This window comes from Rhopalosiphum padi, chromosome 2, assembly GCF_020882245.1.
Source record: "Rhopalosiphum padi isolate XX-2018 chromosome 2, ASM2088224v1, whole genome shotgun sequence".
Taxonomy (NCBI): Eukaryota; Metazoa; Arthropoda; class Insecta; order Hemiptera; family Aphididae; genus Rhopalosiphum; species Rhopalosiphum padi.
In genome coordinates this window covers 22382025-22395357 of record NC_083598.1, presented here as the reverse complement: position 1 = coordinate 22395357, position 13333 = coordinate 22382025, and the positions used below count along the sequence as shown (strand labels likewise).

The 13333-nt window shown below is 27.5% G+C and overlaps 1 protein-coding gene across 1 annotated transcript; it reads right to left on the bottom strand.

The window, feature by feature from the left end:
- Window positions 1-1471: 1471 nt before the first annotated feature.
- On the bottom strand, window positions 1472-6690 carry LOC132921051 (uncharacterized). Its single transcript, XM_060983871.1, has 3 exons — window positions 5946-6690; window positions 5134-5331; window positions 1472-4417 (listed from the first exon to the last, which is right to left on the bottom strand). Exons 1-3 carry the CDS (start codon window positions 6055-6057, stop codon window positions 4338-4340), a joined length of 390 nt encoding a protein of 129 aa, XP_060839854.1. The 5' UTR covers window positions 6058-6690; the 3' UTR covers window positions 1472-4337.
- Between the last annotated feature and the right edge of the window lie 6643 nt (window positions 6691-13333).

Below are 13333 nucleotides of genomic sequence, written 5' to 3'. Positions count from 1 at the left end.
GTGCAACATATTATTATTCTGTTCCTACTAAAAGTATTAAACATACATTTTTCGTACAACTATAATTATATCAACGGATATTATACTGCATAATTATATTCATTATCATGCAAAATAATACTACTACATCCGACGGCGAGACCCGATAGCCGCCTGCTCCGGCCGAGCATCTGGCGATGCTGCCGGTTCTAGCTGAGCCAACCGCGAATGGTCGGTCGGCAAAAGTATGTCGCGAGTTTTCTGGTCTGACCCAGGTTAGGTTAGGTTTAGGCCCACCCAGTTTTTTATGTTAGTGTTAATAATCAATACTAGTGGTGTAGGGGCAAAGCCCCACGGGTCGCTAATATCAATTAGCCAACCCAGAAATAGAGCTCTAGTTGCGCCTATGCTACTAAGTAGGTATTTCTAAATAAACTTTTGTAATCTTGCATAATAATATTACTAAAAAGTTTTTATATCCATTACTATGGGAATTATAACCCATTTAAATTAAAATAAGAGTAAATATAATTATTTTTATGAATTTTAGATCGTGAGAGAGAAGCATTTAGTAAATTTAGAAGTGGCGGAGTCAGTGATTTTAAAATAATAATAATTAAATTTTGATTTTCAATGATTCTTGAATTTTTCGACTAGAAGACTTCATCAAAACAGAACATGTGTTAGGTATTGTGTTTCCATTTTCCAGTGTTAAATATTGTACCTAATCTACTCAACATCAATACTATATGTATTATGTATAGTATGTTATTTTTAAAATAAATAAATAATAAGATAATTATTAATTGTGTGAAAAACCTTCTCAAAGCAGAATATAGGTAGGCACTTATAATAATATTAAAATAGCCATTTGTCAAATATATAATTAACCAATAAATTACAATGTAATTTAATACATATTATAAAATAAAATTATAACTTATGTTTTATGATACTTGGGTGCTATTATTTTCGCGTCATCTGCGGTTAGTTATTTAACTCAAAATGATGCTATTATTTTAAACATAGATATAGACGAGATACCATCATTTTAAATCAGGACTTTATCTAACATTAGAAAATATGTATTTAAAAACAAATTTTTAGTGTTATGACACCAAAGGAATATATAATTGTTTAACTTTTATTTAATTATTATTAAATAATAAATATCTATTTTACTAAAATATTTATACATTACATAAAAATCTGTGTATATTATATACTATACGTCTATACATGTATACATAGATTTTTGTATAGGTTGTTTTTTTTATCAATTTTTAAGAATGTTTTTTGTTAAGTGAAAATAGGAAACGCTTTTTCTCTATTTTTTCTTTTTTGATGACGGACACAGCGCTCTACATAATATTTAACAGCCAATAACAAAATTAACTAATTTTTTTTTAAATTATTTATGTTCTAGGATGTTAAGGAATAGTTACTTTCACAATAGATTCAAAGAATCAATTATAAATAAAATAACACATAATCAATATGTTTACATTTTATTTAATTAATGTTGTTTTTCACGTACAAATATATTAAAACCATCTCTACCTAAAATCACAATTTCGTACAAAAAATTGACTTAGATATACAGTAGGTAGAATAAATATTAACAAAACTCAATATTGCACTACGCTAAATACACAATTAATAACACAGTCTGTAAAGTTAGAGTGCGTTTGTGTGCTAAATAATTAGTAAATCTAATTTTAGAAAGTGAATTAGCAATATTATATAATAGTGGATGTTCAATGTATAAAATAAAATATCATAAGGTATTTATTCTAAAAACAGTACGGTTAAGTAAGATAAATGGCTTATTTTAATTATTAATGTTATTCAATAGAGATAAGTTTCAATTTAGGAAAAATAATAATGAAAGAACAATAATAATTAATTTAGATAATCGATATAGCTACCTATGTTTTGGATTGAAAATTGGATCCATGTAACAATTACAAATCTTGTAGAAAACTACAATTTGACATTAGTGAAAGCCTACATACAACAAATAGTTTGACTAGCTCATAAGGAAATAATATGTACGTTTATTTTTAATAATATATTCCAGACTAGAGTATTTAGGATTTTTTATAAACATTTAAAATAAAGAAATAGTATTAAGGAGTATGGAAAAATTAAATATTTCAACAAACAATTGAAAGAGATTCATCTATAAATGAATAAGATTAAAGTAAAAAATTATAATATCCCATATGGTTTTTGTTAAAAATAATAATTTTTGTTAAAAGGTATAAAGTATAAATACCCTATTTTAGTTTAAGTGATTTAAATTAATGAATTGCCTATACTATTTGTGACATCCAGCAAATTATTTTCTGTTATTCTAACATATTGGTCATATTAAAAACTAACTAACCACAAACCATGTCTTTATATTAACAACAATTTTGTTTAATGATGCCATTATTGATATATAAATATAAATAATTTTCAGAGTAAATTCACTTTTTTTAACAACAACATCGCCTTGATCAATTTTATCAAAAAAATATAATACAAGCTTAGCTTACTCTAGATAAACTTATTAAAATAATTTGTTGAAAAAAATACAATTCTTAATATTTCAGAAAATGTAACTGTTTTTTAAATTATTATTCTAAATAATTACAATTTAAATAAGTTGATAGGAACAAAAAAAAAAAAAATACATTTAAGTGTGTTTCACGGTAGTTTTTTCATTATTACTAGAAATAATATGTTTTCTTTGTATTCATATTACAGAATATTGTTAAGTACAATTAAAACAAAAATTAGTAATGAAGGTTGGTTGTTAACCTCACATTTAAATATAAACTAATACATACACCATTGGTTTCAAAGTCATTAAGTAATATTGTAGTTCAGCATTAATTTTTTTACAATTCCTAAGAATCATATTTCTTATTAAATTGATTTTATTGGAATGTTTGGCAAAACAATTTCTATGCCTATTCATCAACTTTGTATTAAATTTATCATAGTTAGTATTAATCGTTAAAATGTAAAGTATTTATTCCCGTATAAAAAATATACTATAAGACACATATGTTTTGGACCAATATTGGTAGGAAATTGTTATTTCAACAGAAACACAAATTGAAAAATATTTGTTTGAAAATAAAAATATTTCCAAGGAAATGATCACCTACATATATAAATATATTTTACAATATTTCAATATTTTTAATGTAAAAATTAACAAAAAAACAGGAACTAATAATGACACTAAACTTTTAAAAGTAGTTAGGTATTTTTTGAAACATCTGTTTTAAAATTATGTTCAGTCATTCTTCTAAAATACATTATTAAGTAATACTTCACACATTCTCTAAATTATATCTTTGCAATGTAATAATATGAACACCAAAATAATCTTGTATTTATTTATTCATAGCAGTTAAGTAATTTAAATTACTTGAGATTTCATACATTATATTACCCAGGTTTAGTCATCACTAATTTTTGTAAGCTTAATTAATTTTTGATATAATATAAATAGCTTTGAAAAAAAATGGTATATTTATAAGTGAAATTTATAAAAAAAAATAAATAAAAATAAAATATGATTAAATGAGAAAAATATTGAGTAGGAAAAACATTAAAAATATCACAACCTGACCGTGTGTAATTATTATCAACACTAAACTCTTCTACTTTTTTTTTTTTTTACATTATACTAAATGTTTTATTGTCTGCTATTTAACTATACATTTTTTTATTGGTTATTATTAAAGATTATTTATGTTTTTAAAGCTGTGAATTATGCTTAGAAGTAGCAGTAAACATATATCAATTGATTAATTTTAAGTTATCTTGAATATATTATTATATTATTCTTTTAGTCTTTTACAAACAAAATCTATACTCATATAATACTTGATTAAAAGCAGTTAATTTGATTATTATTATTTTTTAAACACTTTATTTCAACATATATAATCCAATAATTTAAGTTTAGGACATGGTTTAGGACAAAATATAATTTTTCTATAAATTAGGAATTAAATATTTACTACGATAATTGTTTTTCAAAAAAAAAGATTTACACAATTTTTTTTAAAAAATTTACATACAGTCAATTGAATAGAGGAACAAAACCTTTCGATTAAAAAAAAAGTTACAGAACTAAATAAATAAATGAAAAAAATAAAATAAAAGTACTTTTATGCTTTGGTCTGATTATTAGGAGACTAGGAGTATATTAAAACTATTAGGTAGCTTTCTGTTCAACTCAAAAATAATTAAGGCTATAACATCTAGCCAATCTAGGTGTGTTTAGTTTGTTTCATTTTACCTTCGGAACATAAAGTAGTAGTTGATTATAATTTTACATTTCATTCAGTCATTTAACACGTTGCATTTTGTGTTTTTATCATGTCTGAATCACTACTAGTTGATGGCTGGATATTACTCGTCCCAGCTCCTTCTGTGTTAGAAAAATTAACAATGATTAATCATTATAAAAAAAAAAAAAATTATGGTGAATTTATTCTTTGTTTAAAAACAATATTATTAATTAATTTAAATAAATAATATTACCTATAATAAGCTTAAAATTCTAACGTATTGAATTTTTTTTTTTTATATACCACAGTCATATTATTTTATGTATTTAAATATGATAACAATTTAAGACCAATATTTAGTCATAAATTGTTATCAAATGATTGAATTGATTCTATATCGAACAATAATTATGTTATGTTAATATGTTTCTTTATAAATTTCAATGACTTCATACTGAAGTACTGTTCTAAAATTATAAGAGATTAAATTAAAAGTATTTGGTACAACAGAATAATATATAGTTATATAAAGTAATATAATTATATAAATTTAATTTTATATTAATTGAATTAAATTATATCAATCTTGTTTAAATGTGTTTTTAATATAATATCCAATAAATAATTAATCTAATCTTTGCATTTAATTTATATTTTGGTATACCTATATATTGTTATATATTGTTTATTTGAGGCAAAAAAATTACAGATATTGAGTACCTAATTTGATAAGTAGTGATGCAAAAATTAATATGCCTACATGAATAATTATATAACTGTTTCTTAAAGATAAAAACATACCATACTATACATTATTTTTTTTCTATTTTAATATAATTAACTATCAACTGTTTACCATTTGTTGTAAGTGCTTGTAATCGGTCAGGCAAATCAGCTGTGGACGTTAGTTTGTGTTCACCTAGTATATCTGGCAATGCGTTCCTTCTTCCAGTTCGGCCAGTTGTTAAAAAATCAGGACTGATATCTATGTATTGCACTTGAGTGACATCTTTATCTTGATTACTTGTCATTTCTGCAGCTACCATTCTCAATGCTACACATAATTTAAATCACTATTATAGCAACATTATTTACTCATTTTATTAGATATAATATTAAAATATAAGCAGAAAATAAATATTATTAGAATACTTTGAAATGTGTAATATGCACAATTGTAAAAGAAAACCAACTATCTATACCCTTAATGGATAATTATATTTAGGGACTAGGTACTTATTATTTTTTATATATAACAGCATATTTAAGCTTTTTAAGAACTTTTAATAAACAAAACAGGATAAACAATGTATTTAAAGAGAAGAAAGTAGAAAGCAATTCAATATGCACATAATAATGTTATTTACTCACAGCTATTATTTATAAACATGAAATTTTATGTAAAAATATTATTAGTATTGCACTTAGAATTTCAAAAAACTCAATATTTTATATTAAAAGCAACAACTAATTCAGTCTTGTCTATGTTGTCCAATTGAATTTCAAATAGCTAGTCATTTTACCCTTGATGTCTATCATTAATCATGCTGAAAAACCAAATCTGAACACTCAAAACGTTCAAATAAAATGGACAATCACACAAGTCAAGTAAACCACAGAGGCAAAAGTCGACATGGAACAAGTAACACGTAGGTAAGACAGATTCACCTGATTTATTAAATACATTTTTGCGGTGCTTGCGGAGCGTTATGGACTTGTCACACAGACCGTTGTCGGCCGACTCTGACGTCATAGTATCGCCGCACGAAGGCACCTGCATCGTTTGGCGACAATCAAGGAGCACTGTCGGCACACGGACAGCGGACGGTGGCTAGGCGTCGGTTGCACATTGTGTGCGCCGCCAGCCGTCCAACGACGACCGTATCTCTATTGGTCTCGGCCCTATCAACGTCTGGACGTAATCTCGAGGTTAAAAGGCCGACGCGCGGGTCGAGCCTAAAGATAATGATGGCAAGTCAAGCGCGCGAGCGCATCACCCGATCGGCGGCCGGCAAACGACGAGAGTAGGGGAAATCGAATAAAAAACAACCAGAGAATATTATACATATATATATAAAAAAAAAAGGCGAAACGGTGACGATGATGAAACGTTGTTGTGTTATTAAATGCGACGACGACGACGACGATGACGACAATTACCTATAATAAGTAATAACTAATAACTGTACGACAACAGACGATTTACGAAAGAGGCGGCGGCACAACCACTCGACCGTCCGTCGCGCGTTATTGTAACTTTACATAACACTATTGTCGTTGTTCGACCGAGTAACGGCCTCGTCGGCATTGTAAACTATACGTTGTTATTATTATCATTACAATTGTGAAAACATTTATTATCATCGCGGCCGTCGTCGCCGTCGCCGAAACGCTTGCAAGTCGCAGCTGCGTTACTCACCGCTATGACTTCGCCGGCGTGCGTGCGTTGCGGGGGCCACAGCGTCTTAACGGCGACGCATTTTTCGTGCGTACGCCGCCGCGTCCTCGAGATTCGTGTGAAGTTGATGGGCGCGTTCGTCCGTTTTTTTCACGATCCGCTACGAAGACTTGGATTCGCGGCGGCGACGAGCCGGCTACGACGACGATGTTTTTATGGCGACTCGGAGAGTTGCGACGGACACGCGAAACGAGATATTCGAGATAATAATATTATTATTATTTTTGTTGATATTATCGTGCGCCCGTTATCAGCGAGCACAGTAATCGTGCGGTCCGTCACGGTTGTTGTTATAGTAGTTGCAGTTGAAGCAGTCAGCGGCCTGGGTTACGATACATAATCATATTTTTAACACAGATCTGATATCGGTTCACAGATTATGAGGAAGGGATGCTGTTTATGATGTTTGCTAATGTTATCTGTGATCGGCGCCGCCCGAATTCGTAACGATTTACAAGACGAATATCGTCCAATAGTCGATATACCGATCTCTCTCGACACTTACGAATCGCGATGTCGTCGTCCGTGATTCGTGTGATAAATGATAATGCCATATTAGGGTCGGTGGCGCGCGCGCAAGTACGTCACGTCGGGTGGGACGCACAGGCACAGCGCGATGACGTAGTTTACCCGCCGAGACAAATATTGTCGTTGTTGCAGCTGATGTGAATGTCTGAGCATTCTATCTTTTTATATTTTTCCTATGGTCCAGATGAGCAACGATTTAAGATAATAATATCTTTAATGTACTGTAATCACACAGACTTCTATTCGTCTTCTATATTCTTGTATTAATGTATTATACTATTGTTTAGGTATATAAAACAACTGTGTATATAAATATATATTCACTAAGACAGAAATAAGTAGTCCAATCTAGCACCACCCCGTCCACCCCAGCAGGCAGCGATCGAGAAATGTCCCGTGGACCAAAAAAATCTGCACTGTTTACTGCCACTGATAACGCCTCAGTTGTTTACTTAGCGTGTAAACTGTACATAACATTAATACCGATATAGAAATAAATAATGTTAATTTAGATTTTTTTTTTAATAAATATTCAAATACCACCCTAAAAACCACCACCCCACGAAATAATTACTGGTACCGTAATTTATGTTTGCAATGATTACACGGTGTTTACTGTTTAAAAGCAATATATTCACTTTAAATTCCAATATGTCGCAAGTTGTAAATCGTATTGCAAATATTTGTGCAATGGAAAACACGATTATGAACGAGTAACCAGTAACCATTGATACAGAATTCGCATTAAATTTTACCCTTTTACTTAACTTTTTTAAGCTGCGCTTGGTTGGTTAGTTAGAATAAAAAGATATCTCACAACTTAATATAAAATGTGATTTGCCAAACATGTTCACTCCAATTTCTTTATTTATAATAGATTAATTCAAATTCTGATTTATGGAATATTTAAATATATTTAAAGACCGTGGTTTTCAAATTCTTGATAATTTTTATATTATATAATATATATATTATTTTTCAAATGAATGTGGGATCTTTTTTATTTTAAATTATTCAGTTTATATGATAAGTAATAACTAATAACCTACTTAATTCAAAATTCGAACGAATAGGTTTTCAGTTATTAAAATATTTATAATATGAATAATAGCATGAACTAAGATAATATATTAATATATACATATATAATAAAATAATATTATCTTAGTTAATGATAATATAGGTACCTAGTCTTTAAGAATACAAAGTAAAATGTGTTATATCGACTATATTATTTGTTATGCTTAAGCACGTTGCACGTAGCTAGGATTACAATTTTTTTCACATGATTGATACATAAAACGATAAAACTTTTTATTTTAAATTTTGGGTAGGTTCAAACCTTCTTGGAAACGTGTTTATAGTAATATTAATTGCTACTAGTCTCAAATTATCATAGTTCACTATCTTTTAAAATAGTGACAGAGAAAAAAAACACTCATCGTAAAATCAATACATTCTCACTCCACTAAAAATCTAAAATAAAATAATTTTTAATTTTTATAATTTTGCATTAAACTTAAGAAAAATAACGTAAAATATAAATGTTTTTTTTTCGTTTTTAAGAAAATCTACCTATTCCCATAGTGCAGATTATTATTTGTTAATTATTTTTAAATTACCATTATTTATACAATTATACCTATATAACTAATGTAATATAAATGTCTAATCATACCCTGAGGCAAATAATAATAACACGCATTATTGTAAAATCAATATATTTACCATTCCGCTCAGAATTTAAAATGTAAGCATTTACTAAAATAGTAAGGAATAAATAACGATTTCCTTGCAGCCGGAGTTGTAGGTAAATGCATTTTAAAAATCGAAAAAACGAAAATAACTTAATAACAATGAAGAAAAAAATAAATGAACGTAATTTTTAATTTTAATTAATTAAAAATAATCAAATAATGGCAGGAAAGCTAGGGGTTTTCGTACACAAATATATTTAAAAAAAAAATAAAAAAAGGTATACCTATAAGATAATGTTATATCGGAAACAGTCAACAATTCTGTTTCAAACAGAAACTACAATATATTTTTATTATTTATCACAATAAACAGAATAATATATATGTTAGCGGTAATGTATGTAATACGTTATTTTATTAAATAACTATAGTTATTCTATAAAATTCCTAAATATACTCGTTAATATATAAATTACACTGTTTTACTAGTTAATATATTAAATACCGATTGGGTTTTCGCTAATGTATGAAATTTATATAATTTGGTAAATGACTGGGGCTGGATTAGATAACATACAAGATTTGTTACCGTTGTCGTTTTATTCATAAAAATAATAACCTAACCTAACGTCCCAGATGTAGGGTTGTAGGACACTTTGTACAGTCACCAGGAAAAAATGAAAACCACGGACAGTTTGTACTATTTCAGGTAAAAAAAATGTTGAAACATGAAATGTTAGACATAATTATTTGTTATTACAAAACACAGGTAGTTAACAATGTTAACATACATAAATAATAATATTAATCAGGGCTAGGATTTGTATGCAATAAACAATTGTAAAATATGCATTTTGTTTTTTATTTTTAGAACCTTTAGTAAGAAAATATGTATTTAAATTGTTATAAGATAAACACAAAAATATAGTTACCTACAAAAAAAATATTTATTTATTGAATACATCAGTAGTTGGATGTTTGTCTTAATATAATATAATTGAGAAATAAAATAAAATAATTTAGAAATAAAATTTATAATTCACATTCAATAATGGAAATATTTTTCATTTTATGTTTGACAAAAAAAAAACCAAGTTTTATACTTTAATCAGCAGGGCTAGAATTAAATACGAAATATTAATATTAAATTATAAATATTAATTACGAAATATACTATAAAACATGAATTTTTCGTAATAATATTCTTTTATTCAATATATGCAATAATATGCATTTTATCCAAAATATGCAAAAACATGCAAAATAAAAACACCACCATTTACACACCGTATAAAATGTCTGCTATCGAATTTTACCAATTTATTATCACCGGACAAAGTGTCCGCAATCGATTTCTATCAATTTATTATCATTTATCACCATACAAAGTGTCCGCGATATGCAACTCAAACAATAGATAGTGCAAACTGTCTGTTTAGTGTTTACCCAGATGTAGATATTTGTCTTCGAAAGGCATCCGAATCTCAATCACTTGCAGGTAAATAGGTAATGGTCAAGGGTTTTTCAAATGCACATGCCAACAAAAGTGCACCACAAAACAGTGCATATGTTTAAAAAATAATTTACTTTGTAACTCTAAATGCAATTTAAAAAGTTCCTAGGTACTAATAAATAAATTGTAAAATAAATAATAATTTAATAATTATAACTATAATAATAGGTTTTTTATTTTAATTTGTAATTTGTTTAAAATTTTAATAATTATTCAAATAAATTGACGTGAAATAAATTAATATTTATATTTTATACAATAATGTAAGGCGTTTGACTTAATACTAACAATTGATTTTTTTTTTTTTTGTAATTTATAATTTGATTAAAATGTTTATTCAAAATAGTTTTAAATACATTAACTAAACCCGTATTGTTAGTTTATAAAATATCTAGTTAGTATGTAGAATAACTATAGTTGAAGTATGTATTTATGAATTCATTCAATACATTATCTGAAAGTACCTGTAATTCTATAGAATAACTAGTTATTTTATAGAATTACGGAATCTCATACATTAACGCTAACATAATATACAAGTGCATTATAAAACCTAATTAAATCGATTATAGTTAAGTTAATTATAAAATGTTGTTATTGTAGCGGAAGTCTGAGTCTATAGTTCATACCCATACTGGCCTTACTCTATTTTAAAAAACAAACAAAAAAAGATTAAACACAACAAATATAAACATGTACATAAAATGATCAGAGGTGAATTGATGATAGCGGAACAACGTACAAAAAGTGTATACAAAATTAAAGAGATCAGTTTGGGATTATTGGCAAGAGTATAAAAAATACATACAGAATAAAATAATGAAAGAAAATTATAAAGAAAAATAGCAAGTAGTGTAGACCCACTAGACCCCAAGGGCATCCGTGTGCAAATGCATTTTAAAACCTAAAAATAAATAAACAATGAATAAAATACCAAAAAGATAAAACATAAATACAAAACCGAGAAGTTGCTCAACTCGGATAATATTCAATTGAGTCCATTGAACCTCGAGTCCTCGAATGGCGTGTAAATGTGTAATACGTAACGATAATACGATATACTCGACAATAGCTCGGTCTCGGTGGTATCTGCTATCTATACATTCGCTCAAAATTACCACAGTTTTGCCAAATACTTTGTGAACACACAATTTTTATAAATAGGACATCATACACGTCAAGTAAAAAACAAAAAACAATTTTCATCATTAATAATAGGTTTAAGTTTCGATGGTTCGTCGATAGACTTGTTGTAAAATTCATGTAAGTATTTTTTTTTAAATTATCCTCTTATAATGTAATTTTATGTGATAGAAAATTAGTAACTGTGTTAAAAGGAAAACTTTGGTTTTTTGACAATTTGCGCGTTTTTTGTAAGCAGTGGCGTCATTTAGACCGCGCGGCGCGCAGGGTAGGTTTATATTTGCGTATTTAAAATCTAATATTGTAGTAATTTGGCCCACATTATAAATTGACTGGCCTGAATAATTGATAGTGGCTTGCACTTAAGTGGCCTGCTCTATACGCCATGCGTATTAAAAAAAAAATTGAAATGACGCCACTGTTTGTAAGACTAACTTCCATATGAATCATATGATGTCTCATCCTGTACGGCGATAATATTAATTTATAGGATGAAGCTGAAGGAACTTAACTGAAATCAAAAAATATTTGTTGGACTCAATTTCGACAACCCAAAAATATTTGTGGTAGGTACTCAATTCAATATTACCTCTTTTTCTTTTGCTGTACCTATTACAATAGTACATAGTTTAAATAGTGTATTATATAAGTGTCAACGTCAAGTGTACTTACTTTGTCATTGAGTAGGGAAATGTATATAGCCATATAGGTAATGGATTTATGGATATATATTAAGTTTAAATTAAATGTATAAAATTGCATATTTGAATTCAAATTTAACAGTCGTATTACACAGATCACAGATCCGTTTGACACCTTATGTACTTACAGTAAAGCGCAGCAAACGAATTTCGTCACGATAATAATTAACAATTACACTAATTAGTAATTATTGTGTTTTGTGTACCTTTTTGTGTCCAATGAAATTTATATGATTATTGACTATACTAATTGCGTCCGATGCCTGTTGATACTTCATTTGATATTGATAATTATTAATTACCTCTGAATTTTATAGTTTTGATGGCTTATCGTTATCGTACCTAATTAGTCTATTGCTTTTTTCCTCGGCGGGCCACTGGTAAACAATTATCTGGAGCCGGCCACCAAGTATATAAAAGTACGAAAAATCTCAGCCTAACAATATAATTTTGTAACACTACATGATATACCTATTTAGTATAGGTACCTAATAGCTAGTAGGTATAAAATACACACGAAGTTTATGTTGGACTTTGAGGATTGAAACAACTGAATTCTAACCAAATTGTTCATTATTAGTAAAATAGTAAACGAAGCACAAATTCAAATTTCACATTAAAAATAAGTGTAAAACATTTTTATAAATATTCTTTAGTTTTATTATTATTATTGTATTTTTGGAATATTTAAAAGAATTTATAAATTAATAAAAATTGTATTTTACAATATTTTTTTTTCAGGGATGGAAAACTTTAATTTTTTGGTTTTCGTTATTGTTTATTGATTTAAAAACTAAAATATTTATTTACGGTTCTTTATTATCTATGTTATTAACGTTTTTGTTTAATGTTTTCGGTTTTTTTTTATATTCTTAATTCTTATAAGTTATTACAGTACCTACCGTGCAATATAGGTAGATACAAAAAATAAATTAGTTAGAATTAATTGTTCGCAATAGGTATTTTAATTTTAATTATAATTTATAATTTAATACAAATTAGAAAATTCAAAATTT

What these genes read in the sequence shown, in the direction of transcription:
- LOC132921051 (XM_060983871.1), bottom strand. Translation starts at nt 6,057, where the DNA reads ATGCAGGTGCCTTCGTGCGGCGATACTATGACGTCAGAGTCGGCCGAC. An exon ending in AAATGTATTTAATAAATCAG is followed by an intron (nt 5,332 to 5,945) that starts GTGAATCTGTCT and finishes AATTATGTGTAG; the next exon opens with CATTGAGAATGGTAGCTGCA. An exon ending in ACAAGCACTTACAACAAATG is followed by an intron (nt 4,418 to 5,133) that starts GTAAACAGTTGA and finishes TTTCTAACACAG; the next exon opens with AAGGAGCTGGGACGAGTAAT.